Source organism: Semicossyphus pulcher, unplaced genomic scaffold (genome assembly GCF_022749685.1).
Source record: "Semicossyphus pulcher isolate SPU_LCO1_2020_fin unplaced genomic scaffold, fSemPul1.0.p SCAF_16, whole genome shotgun sequence".
Taxonomy (NCBI): domain Eukaryota; kingdom Metazoa; phylum Chordata; class Actinopteri; order Labriformes; family Labridae; genus Semicossyphus; species Semicossyphus pulcher.
In genome coordinates, this window is record NW_027211670.1 from 16,885,304 (window position 1) to 16,911,676 (window position 26,373).

General features: G+C 41.8%; 1 protein-coding gene across 1 annotated transcript in view; it reads right to left on the minus strand.

The window, feature by feature from the left end:
* Positions 1 to 14,025: 14,025 nt before the first annotated feature.
* LOC138593865 (calcium-activated potassium channel subunit alpha-1a-like) overlaps positions 14,026 to 26,373 on the minus strand; it is a 103,092-nt gene continuing 90,744 nt past the window's right edge. The window contains exons 25-32 of the mRNA XM_069664949.1: positions 25,894 to 26,007; positions 25,581 to 25,673; positions 23,718 to 23,848; positions 22,831 to 23,025; positions 20,953 to 21,071; positions 20,636 to 20,857; positions 16,883 to 16,911; positions 14,026 to 16,085 (exon numbers count right to left, since the gene is read on the minus strand). Coding sequence (XP_069521050.1) covers positions 15,934 to 16,085; positions 16,883 to 16,911; positions 20,636 to 20,857; positions 20,953 to 21,071; positions 22,831 to 23,025; positions 23,718 to 23,848; positions 25,581 to 25,673; positions 25,894 to 26,007 — 1,055 coding nt within the window. The 3' untranslated portion in view covers positions 14,026 to 15,933. The remainder of the gene's footprint in view (positions 16,086 to 16,882; positions 16,912 to 20,635; positions 20,858 to 20,952; positions 21,072 to 22,830; positions 23,026 to 23,717; positions 23,849 to 25,580; positions 25,674 to 25,893; positions 26,008 to 26,373) is intronic.

The following is a 26,373-nucleotide window of genomic DNA, read 5'->3' on the forward strand; positions in this document are numbered from 1 at the left end:
AACGTAGTAACATAACCTGCACCAACTTGTTACAGATGAGTATTCACTCAGTTGCCACACAGGCTCTCTAAATGTGTGTGACAACCTTCACTAGCACAGAACCAAAACAATAGGAGACACCACCTTGTGGCGCTTTAGTATTGCAGTAATGCTACAATTACTAGACTCAGACTGTTACAGTTTTATACCTTGAAAATCGATGAGCATGGTAATCCAGGTACAGTGATTTGCACTGGGATTTAGAGTGTGTTTTCTGGAACAGAACCTGAACTTTCCTGTCTCACATTGCTTTTTTTATATAAAGTTACTGCAGCTTACAGTTACATATTTATATATCAAGCCGACAGGTAGCCGGAAATCAATCATTTTTAATCATATTCAGGTCCAGTAATCGCTACCTTTTAACACTTGTGTCTCTGCTTGGCTCGTATGCTCGATGTTTCACTGTTTTCGCCCTGTTTTTTACAGTTTGCTAGATGAAAACCACTGCAAAAAAAGGACAATAAAACCATTGAGTCTGTACCATACAGTTAATGTGCGATATAACCAAGACAATAATCTTAAATCTCGTACACAATCATCCTCACTCCTGCACTGAATCCCTCTTTAAAACCTGAAATTTATTACGTGTCACCGTAAGCAGCGTCTCGTTTGCCTTCACGCTCCCTCTGTGTGAAAAATGGCCTTTTCTCTTAAGACAGAGTCCTTGTGGTTGAGCTGTCTAAATGGCTAATGAATTACAGATGAACATCGACGCAAATTAATCTCCCAGAAGTCCCTGGGTAATATGGCAACCATTTAAAACTTTAATCAATAACCCCGAAGTTGAAAGCGTGCAGGCGCTGCACTTGTTTGGTCACAATAAACAGAATGCAGACTGCACTGCCTCTAAATCATGGTGACAAGCACAGTCACGCTAAATCACTGCAAGTGAAAAATAAATGTCTGCATAACTTTATCAGCCGTGCCTCCATGTTTCCTCTGGGAGACGGAGGATATCAGCAAAAACAACAGTGGAAATGAATGATTTATTATCTATACTATTACTTCAGTCCACTCATAATGGCTGTTTTGGGTAATATGGGATGAAATATGAGCAGTTTATTAAAAATGTGCAGGCCAAAGTAACACTTCATTATGTATTACATTCCCTAGTAATGTCAGACCGTTTAGCCTGCATTTTAACAAGCCATGACATATTTACTGAATGTAAACACTGATTTTTTTCAGCTTTCACCACCGTTATGTTCATGGAACATTTCCAATATATTTCATTTTGTCAAACATGTCAAATTATAGGCCTCCGTCTGCATTAATTATGGATGAGTAACACATTTAAACAGATCATAAATAACTTTTGTAAGAAAAATACAGTGTGACTGAATTCCTACATCTCTTATCTTAAGATAAAATATTACTCACATAATGAAATCCAGGCTCCACATAACCAAATTAGTTATAAAAAAGTATATTGAAGTTATCAATTGATTTCTGCACACTGTTAAAACCTGTGCTCTGTTTATTCAGTGTCACAGAAGAACCCACAAAGACAGAGGATAGTTAGCCTCGACGCTAAGTGACACACCCTTTAGCTTTGTCAACCGTTGACACATTAATGACTCTGAAAGGTTCATTCAAGTATAAAAACGTTAATTAAATGACGTCCTGAAACATTTGCAGAGCTTGCTAGAGTATATTTGTTATTTCTTCCATGAGGTAATAGATAAAGTACCGTACAATTCTGTGTGTAAAACACACTTTTAATACATTTTTTCCATCTAAAAAGAGAGCTGTGTCCTATATACTAATATACTAGTGTAAAATGCAGAGAGGTGCGTTATTGTCTTACAGTATTTTACTCAGACGATGGCGCTATAATCTGGCTAAAGTTGTCGGTTGTTAAGTGTTGTGGTCAAACCTCCGTATTAAACTGTTGCTGCTACAATGCCTGCTATTTACAATATGCCGTAGTGCTGTTTAGTTTTTTTCTCGCTGTCTTAAGCAAGAAAAAATAACTTGATTGTGTCTAGCGCTTCGTGACGGACATGCACCGTCATGATCGCCAGTGCAGCCGCCACTCTCACAACAATCGTTACCGTAGGCTGCCAGCTTTGGCTAGCTACAGCACCGGTAGCTAGCAGGATTACAAACTCAACATGGCAAAAACATATGGTAGGCTGTAATTTGTGTGTTTTGAATGTGTTTTAAATTAAAATAAATTGAAATAGTGTTGAAATAACTTGTATACACGCATTTCCGTAGGCTATTTTACGTTATGTGATTTATATAAGTTTGTTTGATCTCATCTTTAGTTCACTATGTAAGACATAAAAGTGGTCTCATTAAAACACAACATTTATAAAGTAGTTCTGATACCAATATCAGTACTATTATCGGCCTCCAATACTACCTAAAATGTCAAATCTGGTATGGGCAAGTTTGCCAGTGAATGGTAAAATGGTAAGAGCGCTTTTTTTCGACATGTCACATTTACCCTTTCACACCCTGATGGCAGAGGCTGCTATGCTGGGTTCAGTGTCTTGCCCAAGGATGAACCCCCAATCAATTGAGAGCCACAGCCACCCACCAACGCACTGATCCGACACTGTAACAAACTAGCCCCTAAAAATCAACTGGTTTCAGGTAAATTATTGCGTGACAATAACAGTGTGGTGCTGGCCGGGATTTTTGCCGTAAGTCAGAGCGAGCAAAATGTCAGCGTTTTCCCACCATTTTTATCTATATTTTTTTTAATTGTACTAGTATAAGAGGCGTACTCAGTCTCGGCCTATAATCGAGTCTGGGTGTCAGTAGTAGTCAGTATCAGGAAAGGAAAAAATAGAATCAGAACATCAACGATAAGATTACAAAATGCAGAGAAGAGTTTTATTTGCTCTCATGTACCAACATACTGTACACACAGTATATAGTGTCCAAATTGCTTCCATACCTTCACGCTAATGTCTCACAGATGCCCGTGGATGTCTGATGTGTGCTCTCTTCTTCTCTTGCCCTGACACAGTAACATTTTCTTACCCTCCTCCTCCTCCTCCTCCTCATCTTCCTTGTTCTTATTCGGCCCTGATCCCTCCTCTCCAACCTCAGACAGATGATGTGTAGATGCACGCTCTGCTTTCCTCCCATCCGTCTCATCCTCCCACTCTCCCTTTCCTGCACTCCATCTTTCACAACTGTAACCTACGGTCGCCAGCTGTGCGGGGAGCCCCAGAGTGTATTTACGGCGAGCTGCACTTTATCACACACAGCCTGCACAGCTGCCAACTTTACTCAGAGCGTGTACTCCAGCCTCCCCGCCTGTGGCCATGTTTTTTTTCTGTGTGTGTGTCAGTGAGATCTTCTCTCTCCCCAGCTGCTGCCCTGCTGGAGAAGGTGGGGTGAACTGTTAATGGCCTGTAGAGAACAAACAGCGGTGCCCTCCACTGCCACTGGGCAGGCTTACAGGACACCTTCCAGCTGAAATGTAGGGCTAAAACAAACAGCACCGTTCAGAGCCTTAAAGGGATAGTTCGGATATTTTAAGGGGTTTTTGGGGGTTTATTGGTAATAGTGAGTTTACTACTTCCTGTTTGGAGAAGCCGGCTGGAGCTCCGACACAGAAGCTAAGCTTTGTTTGGCACTATTTTTTTTAACCGTACAACAGCTCTATATTCCTACACGAGCCTCGCACTGTAATAGAACAGCTGTTCTGGTAGGTGGTTTATACTACACACAACAAAAACAAAATTAGTGACTATGACAGTAACTATAAAATGCTGCTCACGATGGACACAAGAGGAACCTTTTTTTTTAACCCGAGTATACAGAGGAAAATACATTTTACAGATGAGACTTCTGTGGTTGTTTGGTGGGTTATTTCATTTGTTTAAGTGCAGTCTTTCCCGATGGTCGGGTACAGCAGCGCTCTTCAGCAAGAGTCTAGCTGGATGATCTGGTGTTGGTTTACATAATCTCATCAGAAATCAATCAATAAAATTTTATTTGTAAAGCACCAAAACATTACAAAGTTATCTCAAGACACAAAAAGAGCAGGCTTAGACCGTACACTTTTTTATGTTATTTAGAGAGAGACCCGACATGAATCCACCATGGGCAGTACTTAGCAACATTTGGCAGCAGTGGCAGAAAAACTTGAGCAGAACCAGACTCATGTTGAACAGCCCTCTGCCTCGACTGGCTATGATCACCAGAGTTGTCTCAGTGTTTTTCTTTAAGTAAGGTCGCATATTTTCTGTGTAGCGAGCCACAGTAGTTAAGTTTTATTTTAAATCATTCATAAAAAAAGTTTGATTTCAAGTTTGGACACTTTCTGAAAACAGCTAATTCATGCTTATAGGAACAGAGAACTTGTACAGTTGAGATAAACTGTGCTTAAGGAAAGGAATAGCTGACGTCAAGGTGAAACAGGGAAAATGCTCCATTACACTCCTGTGAGGAACTTGATTTTGGGGCCCCCTGTGGACAAAGTGGTACCTCTTATTTCTTTGCTGATCTTGTCCTGAACATGTGTAAGAAGTGTTTCTTAAAAAAATAAATCGAATCTTTTTTTCTTTTGACAGTCAAACATATCACTTGCTGTGAATTTATATTTAAAAAAAGGCGGATTTGGCAGCACAAAGCTAATCACCTCATCTGACACCTACCCCCCGGCAGTGATTACAGGCATTAAAAATAACTATATAGAAATAATCAGCCTTGTCGCTGATGGTCTGGTTTACTTTTGTAGCTCATATAGAGGCATCAGTGTCAATGTTTCATAAGCAGCTCCTCTCAGGAGCTTTAAACTGATTTTTTCAGTGAGACTTTTTTTAAGTGGCTAAAGTACGCTTTGCTCCAAACCCAGGACACAATGGTACGTAGCTTAGCTTCCTTGTCGGTACTCTCGCTTGCTTCTCCAAACAGATGCCTCAAACTATGAATCAGTACTCTGAGCTTCTCTCTGCTCGCTGATGTTTTGATACATCATTAAGATATTTTCTCCATGTTGGCCCCCACAGCATCAATCTGTCCTCAGACTGCAGGAGGCCGGCTGATGAGCTGCCTCCTCTCCCACCGACCTCTCCTCCCAAGGCGGACACAGTGGCATACATTCCCCCCTCTTCTCTTATAGGGTCCCCTGTGTCCTCTCAGCCTATCAGAAGGAGGAAAAATCACCCCCGCCTGCTCCCCCATCCTCCCCCCTCTTAGCATATCAGGAGCCGTACATCATCCGCTGATGCAAGGTGACAGCTCCTCACACTTCAGTGTTCGGATCACCTCAAGTAGCTCAGATATCGGAAAAAATGAGCACACTTCGCGGCGCGGTGACCAAATGTAGATTGACTGAGGGTGTCCGCAGGCCGCGGCGCCCCCTCTCCCCCCCGTCCTGACAGAACGGGCCTGCTGGTAACTCTCTGCATACGAGAGAGAGAGAGTCTGGAGACACATCAGAGGGGAGCGCTGGCTGCAGACGTAAGAAGAAGAAGAAGAAGAAGAAGGGGGGGGTGTTTGGTGGTGGGGAGCGAACACTTTGAAGCCATTGGAGGTGATGTCAAGTTTGCTCAGACTCAAGGAGGGTGTTTGAATATGCCGGCCACTAATATGGCACCAGTATCTCTGTCCTCATCTCTGTTTTCTGTCACTATGTACAATCCGGGCTCGTCTCCGCGGCTCCTGACAATGTCCTTTCACATCATGTTATTGCACACTCGGAGCTGCAGTCAGCAAGCCGTCACTCAGCTTCTTTGTCTGAAAGTCAGGGCCCGTTTTACCGTTAATGCGCACGGTGTGTGTGTGTGTGTGTGTGTGTGTGTGTGAAAGTGGTGTCTGCTTTCCCATCAGGAAGTCATTGGAAGGGGAGCTGAAGTATCACTCACTGCTCGCCCTTATTTACACCGGGATGTGTGTACATTCTGCTGGATCTGACAAGTGGCATTTTGTGGGCCTAACCTGCTGCCAAGGAAGGAAAACCCCACCAGTTTTCCTAAATCTATAGTGTTTAAATCTACACAATATACTTTTCCTGCCCCGGGCAAAATGCCTACATCTAACAAATTTTCCTGAGCGTGTAAATATATTTTATCCCCCCCTGGTTTTTTTGGAGTGTTTCTGTCATACTCCGCACGTTGACGCAGGTTTTTCAGACCGATTGTCGATCGGTCTCTTTTCTGCTGCGTTACCGTCTGACGTCACAAGTGCGCCGGAGACAGTTAGTAAACAGTGAAGATGTTACGGTGGTTAGGTCTTTATTGTATCTATTACTCATTCAGTCTGTTTATCAAACTCGCCGGCGACAAATTTGGAATGATGTTTGAACGCTGCTTGGAGCTGAGATGTTACCGACAGAGCTAGCATGGCGCCGGAAAGGGGGCGGAGATTAGCGTGTCGACACAGGTTTTGTGTTCCCATCAATGCCGATCGGAGCCAAGGCGGTAATTACCCGGCTCTACTGCGAAGCCATTGGACCCGGGTCTGAATGCTGACTGTAACATTTCCCACTAAGCAAAAAAGCTGTGTGTTAGCGAGTTTTTTGACCAGTGGGAAAGCAGCTTAAGAAAAGCTTTAACTTAACCAGGGGAAAAATCCGTAAAACAATTCCAGCATGACACATTACTTATAATTGCAAAGTTTATGTTAAAGTCATGTCTCCGCAGCTTACTCTGTTCAGCCAGTGATCCCTTTAAAGAGGACTCAATCTGTCTGTCTAGACATTGTCCTGAGGCAGGGACATATTTTGAAGGTCAGACTTGAAGCATCGTTCATATCCTGTCTTTGTGTATCGTTTAACAGAGCGGCTTTACATGAATATAGATTCTTTCCTGTTTAAAAGGCGGATTTGGGAAGAAAAAATGGGTTAAACTTTAAAAAAACAACAGATTCTTTGTAGTTTTTTCCTCATACGGAGGACCTATTATGTGTATCTACCAAGCTAAATTCTCGGGCATTAATTTGTTGATTTTCTAGTTCCTTCAGCGTGTTGTTAGCAGAGGATAAAATCAGCCATCACTCTGTGTCCGTGGAGCAATCAGACACAGCCCTCCAGTGTCTTCAGCTGACTCTTCTGGCCCTGTCAAGTCCTCCTTCAATCTGCGAGTCTGAGCAGTCGCGTGGAGGCTGACATGATTGCCTTTAAGCAGCCCCTCTTAGCCGGTGACACACAGCTGCAGCCAGGCACCTCTTCTGACAGTAAGAGCACCATGATGGATTGCCTTGCCAAAACTGCTGATCAAAGAAGGTCAAAGGTCGGATGTGCGTCTGCTCGCACACAATTACTAGAGGTGGCTTTTCCTCAAACATCCCAGTGCAGGGCTGAGTTTTGGTTATTATTCCATCAATTATCAGGAATTTATCAGATAATAAAAAAAGATGAAGCGCTTATGTGTCAGGAATATTGGAGTTTATCGATCCAGAGCGCCTCAGAAGCATAAAAAGCACCATTTTCCTACTTTACATTAAACCAATATTGCATCAAACCTTGCTTGTGCTCCGACCGGTCTTCATACGCACATTAATCCACATAAAAAGCCATATTTTGGGCTGCAGCGGCGCTCTGCTGAAAAGAGCAGACATGTAAAAGTTTGTGACATGTGTCGCGCTACCATTGAGACACTGCGGCTGACGTAGGTGGAGCTGACAGCGTCCCAGCCATTGAAGATGGCTCTGGGACATACCAAGTTTGGTATGTGTCAGCTCTCATTGTCCTCATCCTAAGTGAAGTCTGAATATGTAAACAGCATCATTAAAAAGGGAAACATAAGGAAACATATTGGGGGCGGAGAGAAGGCAGGCTGTTTTTGATGTTGCCGTCGCTCTCGTCAAAACATCGGGGTGAGTGAAATAATCTCTTTTCTATGAACCTTGTAAAGAATAGAATATATTATCAAGTCTGTACTCGTCAGTCATATATAACTAATGCAGCTACATTACAGAGTAAGAGCCGGGTTATTCTGGAAAAAACTAGTTTGTGTGTAATTTCTGTTGAGCAATCCTAAAAATATTGTTTGAATGCATCCTTATTTTCCATCATTATTCCAAATGTTGCATTTTTTTTAGTTCAAACGTGGGACATGTGGGGGATATTTTCCAGTTTTAGAATCAATCATTGGACTTTTTTTGGACTTTGGACTACTGCCTCACAAACAAACGTTCAGCTCTGTGAGTTGTACGCAAACATACTAGCCAACAGTTTGTAGCACTTGGGTAGGGCATAACTGTAGGAGGTACGTCAGGGTTGACCATTAACGATGGCCTGTAGGCCCATGCCCCCTAACTCTAACTCCGTAGAAGGGATGGGTCATTAATTTTGGATATTCAAATAATCATTAATTTATAGAAAATGTAAAAGTCCAAGCGACTATTATCTCGTCTTAAAAATATAATTTTCCATAGTTTTTACCAGCGCCTGGTCGTAATGCGGTACCACTCCCAGACGGTGTCTGTAGAGCATCTGAAAGCTGTTTGCTAGCAGCTTTCCAACTATTAAATAAGGAGAGAAGGGCGGCGGTTTGGCTCAGCGGTTAAATTGATGACCATATAGAGGAGCTATAGTCCTCGATGCGGCGACCCCGGGTTCAACTCTTGCCCTCGGCCCTTTGCCACGTGTTGTTCCCACTCTCTCTTCCCCCATTTCCGCCACTATCTACTGTCCTCTCTCTGAAATAAAGGCATAAAAAGCCCCCTAAAAATAACAAGAATAAGACAGCATTAGAACCAGGTGCCGGTAAAACGCCGTCAGAGTTCTGTGTAGAAGTCCTCAGAGAAATAAAGGGAACATTTTTCAGGTAAAACTAGCAAGTCTACAACAACAGCATGACCTCACCGTAAGAGAAATGAGCCATGTCTGTGTATGTAGGGAAGAGGCACAGATTATTATACCCCATGTTTTATAGGAGTTTTTGCGGTACACACTTTGACATGACACTAAAATCAACAGCGTTGTTAAAAAGTAAATCAGAGTCTCTCTCTCTCTCCTTATGTAAGCATGTATTTGCGCACACAGAGAGATGGAGATCTTCCAATAATAGTCCAATAGTTCCCAGTGAATATCAAATAGTATTTTTGCTTTTAATGCCAATCCCTCCATTTGCACATTTTAAACATCTTTTTGTTTTCGTGACAGACATGCTTTTATGTACTGGCTCCTTTTCCTCCCCTTCACAGCTGGCCTGTGTGAAGAGGGTGTGAAGTTAACAGCAAATGTCGCACTGCTCCCCCAGTCTGATGTCGGAAAGGTGAGGTTAGAGGGCCTGTAAAGCTGTGTCCATCATTCGACAAGCCGTTCTGATGAAGCATACTGTCGCCTTAAGCATTAAGAGATGTACATTTAAGTGTCTGTGTGCTTATTAGATTTAACACAGCCTTACTATGGCAAAATTCCCAGCTGTAAGTTTGATTTCTTTAAGATAAGTTGATTCAGAAGCAGAGCGACGCGTCCGTCTCTAAAGATCCTGGCTGCAGTGGGAGACTCTCTCGGCTGAGGTGACTGCGGAGTCTTATTTCTGGGCCAGATACACATTAGTGACATTTATCACTGAGAGGGAAGATGGTATAATTAGCTTGTCAGTGGACTTTAGGCTGAGCTGGCGCTCTTTGTGAAGAAGAATGGACTGCAGGCCCAAGGAGCTGACAGCCAGTCGATAATGTGGCAATTAATGTCATAAATAATTCTAAAGCCAATTATATTAAAATGGACCTCACCCTCTAAAACAGCACTTTATTTCCTATCACTTTATGATGTGTTCAGTATCAAACAGCAGGAGCAGACTTTCCGCTTTATTTCTACATATGGCCGACATATGGTGCCGCCATAATGGGAGGCATAAAATCAGGAGGGCCGTGCAGGAGATTTATAGGATGATTTAGTTTGCTTTGGATTTCTACCTTATTGCAGAAGCATCACCTGCAGTAAAAAGCAAATACAAACACTTTTAATCAAAACGATATCGCCGCTGTGATACTAGCTGTATCTGCAGCTCTTAAAGAATGTGAGTAATTTAACGGCAGCAGTGGTTAAATATATCAAACCCTCCTTCCGGCCTTGGGAGGGTCAAGCCCACTGTGATATATCGAGACGACTGTGATGGCTGAAGGTCGTGTCAGCTTCTTCTGCATAATGCATGAATCCTGTAACTCTCTCTGACTCCAATCTTCTCAACCTGAACCTTGGAATGAAAATTTTACTAAGTAAATCAGCGAGCGTGCTGGCATTTCTATTAACCTCCAGTGTGGGACTGACAGAAACATGAATCACGCTAAATAATATCTTGCAAATTGTAAATCATGTTTACAACTTGGGCTGAGGAGTGATGTTGTGGGATGGTGCCATCTGTTTGCTGTTTGTTACTGCTAATTTCCGTGCACAGACGTGAAAAAAATGGGTGTTTTTAATGTGTAAAATTACAATTTAGCATAACAAAGTGCTGATACTTTCCTGCGAGCATTTATTATGTTAACCAGCCCACGTTCAACATTTTGTAATTCACCCAAACATTTGCCCCGTAACAACCTTTACAGCACATTAAAGTAGCTATATCCTTTAACATGCAGGTTATATTTTGCTTTTGATGAGCCGTAGTCCCCACTTCAAAGATGGAAATAGCCAAGAGCTTTGATTTATGCATGCATGGAGTGAAACAAAAGAAAAGGAAATGTTGACCTTTACAGGGAACATAAAGGGTCAGCGCAGCAGCTGTGCCTCACAGGCAAATTGCCTCCCAGTGCTGACGATCTGTCCTCACAAAAAGGGATGAAATTCTCCTCTTTGGTCATTTGTTTTCTGTTTCTCCTGCAGAAATGTGGAGAGGGAAAAGGTGTCTCTCTGTGTGCATGTTACCTCGCAGAGACTATTGAAAAATTATGTCCTAATGAGGAAAATGTTAAATGCTGAAACTTTCATGCAGACACTGCGTGTAAGCCCCGCCGCCCTCCTGCCCTCCTTCATTTCTGTATCAAAGGGTAAACTAATGCAAAATGTATATGGCCCTTGGCGCAAAAGATGGTGGTGTGCCGCGCTACAGGAAGATCTGTGTGCTAAAAGCTTGAAACATCTGTGTAAACACATGGCCTTCTTCCAACCATGTAGACAATGTTCTCATAGCCTTAAGATAGATGTCCAAGGCAATATACCGTGCCCCGGGGCCACGCTGGAATGGCTTTGAACATCTGAAAAACCTCGGGCTTCCAGCTATATCCACTTTCAATATTCCTGCTTGACAGGAAAGCAGAGAAGAATTCAACCTCTGCCTCTTTGTTCTGAGCTTTGGATCAATCGTGGTGGAAATACAGAAGTTTAATGATGTCTTTTTGTTGTTTTTTAGCCAGATTATTCTTAAATTAAAGGGGTTTTTCTACACATTCGTGACAGTCACAGGCAAACAGAAGAAGAAATAGAGCCTTTTACCTTTGTTGTTGTTCTTTAATTCTGTTAATAGCCCAAGGTAAAGATTTATCTGCTCTTGTCAATTTACCTCAGCCTCAATATAAAGCACCAAGGTCACTTTTTCCTTGCCGGGCCCACAGGATTAAATTGTCATGTCACTCTAATAGGCAGCACAGGGAATCATTAGTCCAGCTCAGCTGCCTGACTGATAGGCATTTCAGTCCAATCATGGGAGTGTGCCGCCACAGGCCAGCCAGTATTGACACTGTGTCAGGACTGAGAGGGGACGCCTTAATCAGCGAGGACACTCTCAACATTGATTTGACAAGCTGCCGTAATGACCCCCTTGTTTTGGTAAAGGATCACTGTTTATCCGGGCTGGCATTGATGCACTTGGAGTGCCGTATTGTCATGGAAACTATCATCACCAGCCAAGCCTGTGCAGCTGGGCAGGAGATGTGCTCAGAGGGGACCGTGGATTTCTGAGTGTGTGTGTGTGTCTGTGTGTGTACATGCACAGCCCAGAATCTGGGCTACCAATGACTGTACATAAAGATGGAAGATGTGTCTCCACCTCCTCTCGAAACCAAAATATATTGACGTCCTGCCCCTTCCCGCTAACCATAACACATTTAACTTACCCTCATGTCGCCTCATTCAACAGCAGGACAGCTTCTTGTGTTGGTCTGAAGCAGACGTTCACAGATATGGAAACTTCACTGACTCGTGATTGTTTTAGTTACATCTCTCACTGTTCCTCCTCTACTCTGCTCCCACAGAGCTGTCAATCATCCTTTTTTCAACATCAAATAACTAATTAAAATTAAACTTGTCAGAAAAATGAACACTTGGCCATAAATCAGTATGATGAGAACTCACTTTAATGACAGAAGCCATGTTTGAGAAACATCTATTTGCCGTGTATTTTGATTTTATAGTTTGACTCATGTGCCATCTGTTAACATGGAGGAGGCGGGCTTTATGACCTATACTGCAGCCAGTCAGCAGGGGGCGATAGAGATACTTTGGCTTCACTTAAAGGGAGCTGTCATGTCGTCCATTTTTTATACAGTCTATGCTAGCTACGTGTAGTTCCTGCAGTTTGACATTTAATTTTGTGTTGTGGGCAGAAATGTACAGTATTTAAGAATGGACATGAGCTAACATGCTACATTTTAATAACTAATCTAACATACAAATAAACATCTAATCGCGAGTTAACTCATACTTATATCTTTTTACTTTTACTCACATGGTTGACTGTATGTGTTAGTTTTCTAAAGTTCTAGAGTCCCGTTGTACTTTCTCCGGGCACTTTGTGTTGCTGTTTCTCTGGTGGCAAATTAGACAGCTAGCGAACAGTCCTTATTTGACCCTCCTTCACCTTAAAGATCTATGATAACCTCCCCCTTTACAAATCAATAGGCTAGCCTTGCTACTTATCTCCAGTGTTGGGCATGCTATTTTTAAAATGTAGTGAGCTAAGCTACCAGTTACTCTACATTAACATTAATTAGCTTCACTACACTAAAGCTACTGCTAATGTAGCAAGCTAATCTACAGCAAGAAGGCAAAACTAGCTTGCTACATCAAAGCTATTTTCTTTCACACTGAACTATTTTAAGCTTTCTAAGCTTTATTTACATACATTTCAAGCAAATAATATGGCCAACTACGCTGACTTAGCTTCATTGCCTTAATGTAAGTTGAACAACTGGCTCAATATATTGCACATTATTTGGCTCACTTTGCTCCATAGCCACATTTTAGGAAAAAAATTTGCAGTTGAGAAATGTAGTTAAACTACTAATGGCGCTATTTGTAGCAACGTTACTACCGAACGCTGCCTTTCTCTGACCCTCTAGTTAGCTAGCTAGCTTACTAACTAAGCTAATCTGACAAAGAGTTCAGATGGAACAGTGGTTTCAAATGTCCTTTACTTCTCCAAAGTAACCCCAAAGCCTGTATGAAAATGTCCTCCTATACACAGTATGTGGACATATATTCTTCTATCTGATAACTTTTTCCTTTTTTTTTCAAATTATCTTAGGTTTTTTTACATCCCTGAGCTATTGGTTGACAAAACCATAATTCAGTATACCAGTTCCACCCTTTGATTTTCCTTTGGATTACAGTTTAAGATCTCTGGACATAGAAATTTGCAGTAATCATTGAGATCCAATTCTCTGTGATACTGTTATAATTAAACTAAATGGTTGAGATAGCTGCTATCATGATTTGAACCTTTATTTAAAATGTGTAAAGTGAGCACAGATTTCCTTCTAACAGTATTTACAGTGTTTTAGGGTGTAATGGCTTCATGTGTTTGTTTACTGAGAAGGTGACACTGCCGCTGGCGGGGAGATCAGGGAATAGATCGGCCTCTCTGCGAGGTGTTAGTCTGTAAATATTATTGGCATGCTGACAGTCTCCCACAGCGCCGCAGTGTGTAAAATCATTAACAAGCAACATGATGGGCCCTCTCTATATCCAAGGTGAGGATATGGAGAGTGTTTTTATCGGCCGCTATCCAGAGCATGCAATGAGATGTCCTGTGTCACATGAAGCTGCTTTGTAGTGATGTTTTATGTCGGCATCATGTCTTAACATTCAGAGGCAGTAACTTCTAAGAAAATATACGATGCAACATGTTGAAGAACACAATACATCAGCTTTTAATTTGTGAAAATACAAAATGAAATCATGTACAATTTTATGTACAAGCCTATTTGTACAAGACAATAAACCGTATTTATTAGAGGGTGTTATGACATAGTCAGAAAAATCAACTTAGCACTGTCATTGTATCCACAATAATGTGCTAAAAAAAATCACAAAATAATACAAACTAGACCACAATGCGAAATGTCTCTCAACCCCACAGACGAGAATATCCGTCACACAAGAACACGCTAGAAAGAAATATTTTACATTTAGCTTTACAGAGTACATAACATCAGGCTCTGCTTTACACAATGGGTAACATAAAAATAGTTTAAGACTTCAAATTATTAAACAGTTCTCGTTATCTCCAGGGAATTACGGCCTCGAATGAAGACATTCAAAGGCCGGCTTTTCAAAATAAAGGTCTCTGAGCTCGGAAGCAAACAGTAAAGTACGAAGACAAATGAGCTTAAAATCCGGTTGAAGTAGAAGCCTCTTCTCGCAGCAGTGGGTCTTGTGGAGTCCTCCGTTGGCTTCAGCACTGCCTGGCACATCACTGGCACTGAGGGACGATGGCTTGGATGTTCTCTGTGCCAGTAAAAATGTCACAACCTCTCTCTGTTCACATCCGACATGAGTCTAAATGAATGGATTCAGGATTTAATGGATCGCTTGTTTTGTTGTTCTCTACCTTTTCTTTCCCCTTTAGTGATTTTCAAAGTAAAGTGCCGATATAGCTATGTTGTATTATCGAAATAAGGATTAATAACCACTCTTAACTCTGGCCTTACACGCAAACTGACAGTGATTTGTGTGTGTAAATTTTTCAGATATTGATCACCAACAGCATAAAAGTAGCCAAAAAAAACGTTCATATGATAGAGCTGTTTTTCATGAAGCATGATTATGTCTGATTATGGCATTAAGATTGGTCATGGAGTTCCAACAAGCGCCTCCAAGACAATCCTGTGTCAGGCAGTGCTTACAGCCAAAGGAGGACTTAAAGGTGCCCACGTCATGCGATATGTGGCTTTAACATTTAACATCTAATGAATGGCGCCATGCTGTATCATAGTATTTGGCTTTGTCTTCAGAAAAGTAACAGCTCTTATATTCTTATGTTGACGGTAAAACAGCTCTATCATATTTGGCTATTGTTTAAATTAAAGGTATGTTCATGATGTTTTGCCCCTGGAGAAATTTCTGCGATTTTTAAAAGCTTTACGTTCTGGGGTTTTGGACATTGCAACCGAACAGCAACATGAAAACACTGATAACAAACGAGTCAAAAAGGCAGAGATAAGACGGATATAAATGGGTAGAGATAAGGCTGGAGCCGAATGCCATTTACACATGGACACTGGCCGTCTTAACCATCACAAATGTTGTGAATTAGCTTCCAAATGGCAAAGGAGTCACTGAGAGTCAGTCACTAACCGTGCCATTGTGGTGGGATCGCAGCTGGATGTAAAATACACATTTTAACATACTGTACAGAGAAAGTAAATGCAGTAGTAGTTGTTGTTCATAAACAGCTAAAAAGGCAACTTTTACAATTGCAAAACTTCCAGTTATCATAATAATACCCTCTTTTAGTGGCAGTTATAATTTTTACATTGCTGTTTCCCCTTAAGTGACCCTCATTCCCCACAATGGAACAAAAGCGTCATGGAGTCTGGTCACCGCTGAACGATAGCTGTACAAACTAATAGCTTAGATGTTGCGACATTTGATTATGATTGTCTTTATGTATATTTCATATAAGTTTGCATGTACAATAAGCTTGCTGCATTTGAATGAGGAAAGCACTATGATTAGTCTTTTGTATCCAGATTCACAGTCCCGACACCTGCACGTAAAAGTCTTTCGGGAGCGTTCAGGTGTCCGTCCGCGGATCAGCACTCGTCTTCTGCCTCTCTGATGGGTGGAATCAAGCTGTTTGTGGACTTATACTGACTGATGTGGTTGACGGCGAGAGTATTCACAGGCTTGATGTGTATGGTCCTCAGGTGGGTATTTTCCGGCTCATCTGTAAACCATGTCTTTTCTGAGAAAGAGCCAAAATCATATAGAGACAAAGAGGAGGGACATGAGACGGTTAATGCTACACGGACGTCAGTGTTTGTTTGAAGTGCACACAAAACATTGGGAAGATGTTTGATTTTATAGAAAGAAATTCTGACATGATATAAAAATGCTTAAAGAGAGGTGTGTTTAATGGCAGGTAAGTATGACTCAATGTCCCATGATCCCACTTTTTACCACACTTCTTCCAATATACCATACTGCCATTGAAGCATGCTGTTTTGTCGGGTCAGCAGACATGCAGGTCAACAATTAAACACACTCCATTTTTATCCTTCAATGTCCAAAATTAGAAACGAATTCTTCACATTAATACCACCACGTATCTCTTTGAGGGGCTTCAGGCTTTTGGCTTGATGCAACTTTCTTGTCTTATAGAAGGAAATGGATAGTTTGGCATAATATCGCTGGTGATTCATCCACTTGGCAAAGTCCACCGTCATGCATTTTCATCAGCATGACTTAAGGGCTGTGGTTCTACAGTGCATTAACACGTGTGCTTGTAGATAACGTGTTGCCAATAATAAAACCTCACACAGAATGAAGTGAAGTAGCATCAAACCATCTTGTTGCAATCACACAGTCTACAGTCAAGTCCTACAGTGAGATGTACTGCAGAGGTCATAACCATGCGGTCCCAATGCAGTCATTTGGAAACACTCCACTACTTGGCTTTCATTCAGAGGGCACAATGTCAGCAAGGACACGACCGTGTTCAATGCATTATTTAACATCATGCATAATCATTCACTTCCATACCTTGGCTCACTCTATTCATCCTTGTTGCACTTTGGAAAAAGAAAGTAGTACACTAAATGTAAGCTAAATATGACCATTAATGACAGACTGCACAGCATGATGATCAGATGTATAAAAACAGCAGATGCTCTCATTACAGGATGTAGAGTTGGTTAAACAGCAGGGATTGACCAAGAAGTAACTAAAAAGAAAGTGAAACAGGAAGTGTATCATGTCAGAAAATCTTACAGCTAGCCTCTTTAGCGTGTGTCAAGCAGCCATATTGATTACATGCCTATTACAAACAAAAAGGGTTTAGGATGATGTCCAGATGGAAGAAACCAATCAGCCACATGCAGATAACAAACCAAATGTTTGATATAATAAAGAAAATAAGAGGGATCTGCAACTTCATGTCAAAATATATGTATTTCTCTAAAATGTGCAATGAAAATGCTGAAGAAGTTTTTATTTTAAATGGGCACAGATTACTAACCATAGGATTCTTGTAGTATCATTCAGCAGCTGTGAAAATGTAACATGTGCTCATTCATTTATTTGAATGAACAATCAAACAATATGTGAATGTAAATATTTTCCCAGCAAAAATATTACCTAAAAAAGGTCATTATACATTTGTAATGAAAATACACACAGTAAGTGACAATAATGCTTATGGACTCTGAATAATGCTTATGATTGCCATCATATTTGGGGAAAACCAACATCCTGTTTGGCGATACATTGGCTTCTTGTCAAATGTAATGAAGTTTGGCCATTTGAACTTGTCATGATGCTGCAATGCCAACCATGACCAAAAATGCCATGCGCCTTGGCAAGAGTGGGATTCTCTCCTTTTCCGGACTTGCCCAGTGCCAGAGCTGGTTTGGTCGTCAGCTGAACTTTGCTGTGTTGGAGTTTTCACTAAAAAATGACAGGGTTGAATCTTTATGAGTGCATCCTGCAAAGATAAAGGGTCGTAGCGCTTTTTGTACGTTAACAGCAAACATTACTTGGTCATATTCAACCACATGAAGTCTTTGGTTGGGGTCCTATGTAGGGTGTCACCTTGGACACTCAAGATATTTGCTTGGGGACTTCTGGGTTTATGGACTTCTGTGCTAGTCAAAAAGTACACAACTTTAGCATTGAGTTATGGTTGTACATTGTTCACCTTGGACCAAAGACTGATGATGAACTGGGAATATCTGTCTCATGTTCCTTTCCATAGTCAGACCACAGAAAATGTCAATGCACTGATGAGGCCAGGTTCAATGCCTTCCTTGCAGAAATGTCTCACTTTGGAATAATGGCCAGAATGCCATTGGTGATGGTTGCAGTGGAAACCCAAGAGCCCACTGTTGTACATCAGAAGCAATGGAAGTCTCCAAACTGAAGGAAGCTCAAAGGCTTGGTTGGGTCAGTTTCTTCCTAAATAAACATCTTTTTGGATACTGAATGCCCAGGAGGTCCTGATCAATGCAGATTCTGCCTTGCTCACTGTAGACAAGCTCTTGGTCCTGCTAGAATACTGGAGTGGTCTTAGGAGCTTGCTGATCTGGCCTTAATCTTTGCGTGGACTTGGGGAAGGTTTATGACGGTTACCCTCTCGGTGTGTTGTTGTACTGACAAGAAGGGGCTCTTGCTAGCTCTCTTGAGCAAGCTGTGTTTATATTTTTTGCAACACCACAAGCATGTTCTGCACTGGACTCCACCAATGAGGTGCTATACTATGGATTTTGTTTAAGATTTTTTGTTTGTTTCGATGAGTTCAGGACTAGAATCCTCCAATACGCTGATGATGCAGTTCCCTTAGTTTGAACCGAAACATACAGCGGACATTGGGGCAGCTTGTGCAGAACGTAAACATATGTGTAGTTGCTCATTAACCCAGTCTCTGGTTACAATGTTATTATGACTCTTCTTACTTGGTAGTTATCCACAGAGCAAGAAAAATAATGTTGTGAGGTTGCCAAATATTCACTAAAATGGCTTCAGAAGTAAAAAACGAAACAAATATAGGACATTGAAATTTGACATTCACTTGTGAAGACACTGTAACAATTATGCTCGTGTAACTTTATTGATAACTATAACATCTTCCTGTAAATATCTTATGACTGAAGTAACACTTCTTGGTGGCAAATAACATTTACGTATAGCATTTTAATTCTGATGGAAATCAAAAGGCATTGAGAGGACATGATGTTCAGTATTTCATGGACATGACAACACATGAACTTTTAAGACGTGTATTTAAAGTGCAGTTCACGTACAAAAGGGTTCAGCATGAAATAAAACAGAAACACAAGTTTCAACAGAGCAAAACTTGCTTAAAGACGTAGAGACCCGGTGACCTTCATCACAGAGGTCAGTCATTAGCAGAAGAAGCACAGAAGATGTGAGACTAAAGGTCTGCCAAATTATACTGTGAGGGGGCATAATCAAGTTTATACAACAGTTAGTTCCGACCAAGTAATCTGATTGGATAAGAGGCATTGCATGAGTGCTTATAACAACATCACTTGGACCTTTAACTGTGTGTATCACTCTGCTTCAGCCAGTTCTGAATACTGTTACTGTTGTTACTGTTAACATTACAGCAGACCGTGTGTGTCCAAATTGATCAGGCTGGTACCTCTGAATCACACAGCACACTCCTGTTTAATTAGTTGGTGATAAATTAAAACATACAGATAAATGTTCATGATAAAAACAGCTGATCTGTGGTGACCCGTAGACACAGAGTGCAGGAGAATGTTTGGGTTGCTCGGCAACAAAAGTCCAGTTTCAATTAAGTTGTGGAACTAGTTGAGTTGGTGGAGAAAAAAATAATCTGTTGTTGACTGTTACTTTTTCTATTTGCTGCTTGTGTAACTTGTATAAAAGCAATATTACACTCGAGGTTGTGATGTTATACTGAATATCAGAACGGCTGTGATTATCTGCGGCTACGACCAAATCACAGCTGTGATGATATTCGGTACAACATCTCTCCCTCTCACGTGATATTGTTAAAATATTGTATAGGCCAATATCACACAAAAACACTACTTTTGATTGTTTTAAGGGACCTTTTCTCTTATTTTAACCAGTATGGCATCATCTCAAACTGAAAGATGTGCAACGGCGTGTGAAGCTAAGAGAACAGAAAAATAGTAATAACATTTTAAACAATGAAAAAACTGAACTCTGTGAGCTTCAATAACTCAGATTGTTCTTGAGAAAAGACACTAACAGAATTTTCCTGTTAGCTTGGAAATCTTGTTTTTAGATGCAGATGGCTTTTGGTTGGGTTTCTGATTGTCCTGTTGTAGATAGTAAAAATCAAAAAAGAAAGTGTTTTGACAAATTGTCATTAAAAAAAAAGAAAAACTCATCCCCCACTACTCAATAATGACAGAATTATTCACAGCCCTGGTAAAAGTATACTGCAGTTCTTGGCATAAAAATATGTACAAGAATGGACAAATTTAAGAACCAAAAAAAACATTGTTGAAGCTCAAAGCAATGTTGTTCCCAAGAAAGACAGAAGCCCCTTTTTGGTTGCGTTCTATGCTCTACGTTTTGAGTTGACCCTGCTTAAGGGGCATACTGTTCATAGGGTCGTTAAATTAGACGTACAAGTAACGCATACAAACACATTCAGACAAACATACAGACGTGGACTAGACAACCAGGCATGTTACAGTCTTCTGGACACACAGGACAGTCACTGTTGGCAGGCACTGTTCACGGACAAAGACAGTCAGAGAGCTTTAGAGGGGCACATACTTTTGTTTGTCTCGTGAGTCCCTGCTTTTGGTGCGGTTGGTGCGGTTGGACGTTGGGATAGAGTGGACGGAGGAGCTCTTTTTGCTGGAGGAATGGGACGAATGCGAGGAGTGGGAGAGGCTGGTCCGAGACTGGCCCGCGTTGTGGTCGAACTGCATCAGGCAGAATATCAGGTCCGAGGGCACCAGCTCAAACGCGTATGGAGGATTGGTTATGACATACCTACAGAGGAGAGAGGGAACATTAGGGAAGCCAGTATTATATTTAGTGTGACTAGAAAGGATTTTATTGCAAGAAAACATTAGGACTGTGCTCACCGTTTGGTGCATTGGTTTTGAGAGTTTAGATGTGCGTCCCGTAACCGATAGATGCCAAAACACAGCATGTTGTATGTTTTCAGCGCTTTACAAAACAGGTCACCATAACAACCGCCATCCTGCAAGACAGACAAGAGCATAGAACTATGTAATATCAGGTTTGTATTTTTACAAAAGCACTACAGCACAACAAAACAAATACATATTCATCATAGTAACAACTTGCATGAGGTAATTATACCTCCTGAGTACTGAACTGATCATTGTTTATCTGATGCAAACAGTGAGCTAAGTAGATTTAAGCCATGTGTCAAAACTTCAACCACACCAGCATGAAAAACTACCAAAGTTGCAGGGTTTTTTTTGTTATTTGTTTATATTTTGGGCAGCCTTTTGTGCCTTACTTAGAGAAAAAAAGACTGTGGATTGTGTCGGAAACAGGGTAATAGAGAGTGGGGATGGCATGCAGCAAAGGATCAAGGTGGGAGTCGAACCCGGGGCGCCACATCGAAGACTGTAGCCTGTATATGGGATGCACGATTTAGCCGCTGAGCTAAACCTGCTGTCAGCAATTATGTTTTTATGCTTTAGAAACTCTGCCCCTACAAGCCTGCTTTCTTCTGATTGGCCAACTCTCCGAAGCCTGCACTTTGTGACATCACAAGGTGCAGAGTTCACAGCAGCCTGCAGACTGAGCTGAGAAGCCTGGGGATTACTCCAACATACTTTTACCTACAGATTTGAAACTTCACCCACGTGTAGTCTGGACATCCAACATTGTAACATTATATATATGTCTTAACATGTGAAAAAGCATAATACCCCCTCTTTAATCCCACTTTGCTGGGTATCAAACACTCCACTAGGGCATTATTTACAAGACAGGAAAAGGTAATCTTGAACGGCCTGCTTTAAAAGGGGGTATTATGCTGTTTCATTATAAGACATATATATATAATGTTACAATGTAAACGTGGGTGAATCTGTAGGTCCCCAGGCTTACTCAGCTCAGTCTGCAGGCTGCTGTGAACGCCAGGTTATACACTGTTTTTTCTACACGCTGCACTTTGTGACATATAACTGGCCAATCAGGAGAAAGTGGGCTTGTAGGGGCGGAGTTTCTTAAAGGGATAGCGCTGATTGAGCATTTCAGCCAGAGGCTGTATGAGGGCCTGCACAGAGCACCAGTGTAATAAAAAGGCTACTCACAAGCTACAAGCTACTCCACAGGTATCACAGAGTGAAATATGAAGCTTGAAATTAGCATAATACCCCCCCCCCCCCCTTTTACCTTCTTGTCACATTAGACGTGAAGGAGAGAATCTTTAATATATCTTTATGATGTAAAGACATGCTGTATAATCCTAAAAAGAAAATGCCAGGGGTAGTGATCTGCATGCACCAGAGAAACTGACATTAGCTAACATGTTTCTGGCTTTCTAGCATCTAAGCCCAAACTTAGCTAACTAGTAGTTAGTCAACGAGCCCTGTGAATAGTCCTCTAGCAGTGCTTTTTTTTTATAAAGATGTGCAGGGCTATAGTGCTGTTGAGGATCAATCAGATCAATGGACATATTCTGACATACATTTTAGTGCTGTGATATATATGGAATAACTTAAAAATCCTATAAAATCATTGATTTTATTCATGTATAGCAACTCTTTTCCTCATCCTCATGAAAGTATAATGAAATTAATAATAGCAGCTTCTTCTTTTCTTGAAGTTGTCACCTATTTTTAGATACAACTCCTGTTACTTATCCAGCCTCCGAATCACAGCCGTCCCTGTTAGTCTGGATCCTTTCACTAAAGTCACTTCCAACAACACAAGCAGACAAAGATGTGCTTCGCCCTCGGCTGACAAGATCAGTCACTTACCCCGAGGTCGGCGAAGGGCCCGTCGTACAAGGCCAGCTGTGCCACGCGACACCTGTCCCTGTTTGCCAGGGTCTGTGGCGTGCTGTAGCCGCCCCGTAACGCGTTCTCCTCTGCCAGCAGCCCCTCCAGCTCCGGCGTCGCCCCGCCTGTTACCAGCGTCCGGATCAAGGTGAGGATATTATCATTGAAGTATGTCTGAAAGAATGAAGGAAGGGAGGGGGGAAATCTGTAAGAAAACCCTAAAAAAGTCACAACTGAAGCATCTCAAAGTGCCAGCCAGGCCGAATAACGCCTTCTAACCCTGCTCTGTGTCGTCACATGAGTGGACAGACAGGAGAAACCCATTACTGCTGGTTACTCTCAATCCCTTTACAGATAAACAGGAAGTCCCCGTACATATTCCTGATGTCCAGGCATTTCTTACAGGTGAAAATGTAAGAAAAAACTGCCTTTTCCTCCTTCAAGTTATTATCTTTTTTTAATTCCAACCACTTCCTCCTGTGTTGGTTTTAAAAAGGAGCAAACGTCTGCCCTTTTTCCTCGCACTGCAGTCTCTTGTCTCCCCCTGCTCGTACAGCACAGTGACATCTCCCTCGGCTGCTGACAGCGCTATTGACTAAAATGATGGATGAGGGCTGTCCATTAGGTAGCATTACCTTTGTCTAGACTGGAGCGCACTTGAAGGCAGCTTTGTTCTAACCTCACTCAGACTGAAAGGCGGACAAGTGAAGCCATCATACCCGGAACAAGCTCCTTTCGTGTCGTGCATTGTTTCAACGTGAACAGAGCGTGTGAGGGAGTTGTTTTACCATCTATCTTCATATCACAACACATTTTTGATTCCTAACAAATCCTCTGTCATGAGCTGATATCGTCTTCTGACTTACAGCACTCATTAAGGAATCCAGCACACTGACTGCGAAGGCCGTCCCACAGGCAAAAGGCTGAGTGAGGTATAACTCCGTGTCCGGGTCGTCGTCATCATCTTGGTCCAGGAACTGCACGTTTGAGTCATTCACTATGGAGGGACATATGAAGATTTTATTACATATTTTTAATCATTTATAGGGATGCACGATATTGGATTTTTTTGCCGATATCCGATATGCCGATATTTTCCAACCCTTTTTGCCGATTTCGATACCGATATATTAGGCACATGTTTTTTTCCACCTAATTGCAGAGAACATTAAGTCTCCCCTGTAGTAGAATTGATGTCATGCCTACTCTTACTGTAGTGGCCAAAAACTACCGCAGACATCTTGCACCCTTCTTCACGCTTGACGGAAGAGGCGTCGTACAAAAGGTCACATGTCTGATCACTAACGTGTCTGAGCGCACCTGAATGCAGCATCCCCCATGAAATACGGCAGTGAGGGAGACATGCCCGGACTTGTTTACTGCACCTACTACAGAGACATCAGTGATCGCTGACGGACTCTTTTTATCGTGTGTGCGTCCATGAATATGTAAGTTAGTTTAGCGCTGATGTTTATGTTACTCTCTGTTAGCGTCGGCTGTGGCCGCGAGTGTATTTTCCGCGTGTTTGATGTTGTTAAGTCGGTAAAATGATGAGAATGTGAGCTAACTGTTAGCTAGTTACGAGGTGTGAAAGTTGTTTCACTTCTATTCATTGGCTCGAGTTTGTGACTTCTGCTAACTTTGCGCAGCCAGTGCGCACACACGCGCCGAGTTAATGTATCATTACATCAAGCGTTTTAAGGGAATCATCGAGCATTTAGACGCGTTGTTTTATTGGTGGAAAATATCAGCAGGAAAATGACATACACCGATGCCGATATGTCATTTTCAAGCCATGATCTGCAGATACCGATAAAGTGCCGATAATATCGTGCATCCCTACTACCTTATGTTCAATTTCTGCAGCACAAACCAAATCACATGGAATAATTCAGTGATTTTAAAGAGCATGGATTGTGTGCTTAAGCAAAAATCAGGCAAATGCTTGATTCAGGTGAAGAGGAGGACACAGAGGAACCATGCTGCAGATATGGACTGCATTAGAAATCTTCATTTCTTAGATACGAATTTGGACAAAATGATGGTTTCTTTTAAAGCGAAACCTCGTCTGGTATTTGTGCCAACTCGCCTCTGCCACATTCCATATCCAGGCCGTTCATGCACACTCATGACACCATGCATATTGTCAAAGCTCCAGGCTTTGATTCAGAGTCCTCCTGCAGTCGATATCAGTAAAACCAATATGCCGTTGTTTGTCTTGTGAATCCAAGACAGAACTTGCAATTACTTGCACTTGCATGTCAAAACGAATGAAAGTATCTCATTGCCCCAGAACCTCCTTTTGAAAGACGTCTTTGAGCACAACAACACATGCAGTAGCTGGAAGAAAGTAATGATGTAAAATTTAGTGCTCCTTCTGTGAGGACAGAAATAAATGTCAGTCATACGGACGGGGGCCGAGATGAAAGAAGGGGCACAGGCCGGAGAATGTGATCCGACAGAAGATGCAGTGAAAACAGCCACGAGGACTTCTGAGGGATCAAAGGGCCTTGTAATTCTTGGAAAAATAAAAGGGAAGAAATTTCGCTTTGAGATAAAGGGGGCCAAAACAAGACAGGCAATTTCAACCAGAACCAAGGGTAAAATGTGCTCAAAGTGATGCCATGGGAATGGACTGAGCCTCTTGTGCAGCGAGAGAAATCAAAAGACAAAGCTGATGTGGAGGCAGCAGCAGCAGTTACGACACTGCAGCACAGGACACTTCTTACCCAGCTCTGTTATCATTTGTATGCTGGTCCCACTGCTTTTATCCTGACTGAATGAAATCACAGGCAGTTTTTTGCCTGGCTTTGCTAATGGCGCTAGACAAGTGTTGAGGGAAAAACAGTTACTGGAGCATGTCAACAAGGGACACAAAAAAACACAGAAAAACTCCACTTTTAGTGCGGTTAATAAAGTGTTGACAGCCTGTAATTGCAGAAATTATGTTTTCCGATCTTTTAACAACTACTTAGCTGGAATAACATGCATCTGTAGAGCTAGCATATCAATCATGTGACAATAATAGAGCAGCAGGCATACCTAGTTCTGTTATGATGGGGATATTTGCTCCGGTGGTGACAGAAGTCTGCCTCACTAATCCGTGGACGGGGCTGTTTTCAGGAGAGGATCTATCCATCCCTGGCGGTGTGAAGCCTGAATGGACACACACACATAACATGTTAATGCAACATTATCAGAGGCGACAAATCAGCAGAAGTAATGCGCTAAGGGCGGCTAAAGTGCGATGTTACCGTTTTCTTTACAAGGTCCGATATTAGCGTATATATAATAGATGCGACACGCAGCTCATTTTGTTTCACTCAGATTGTGTGTGCATGCAGACGGAAACCTTTTACACACACAAGCAAAAAAACAAGCATGTACAGTGCGGAGCCATGAAATAGAAAATAAGTGACGCAAGATTGAATCCAAATTGACTTGACGTTTCTTGCTTCCCTCAGACTGACAAGTAAGCACATTAAATCAGTGATGCTGTATGTATTATACATAGGCCGTGTT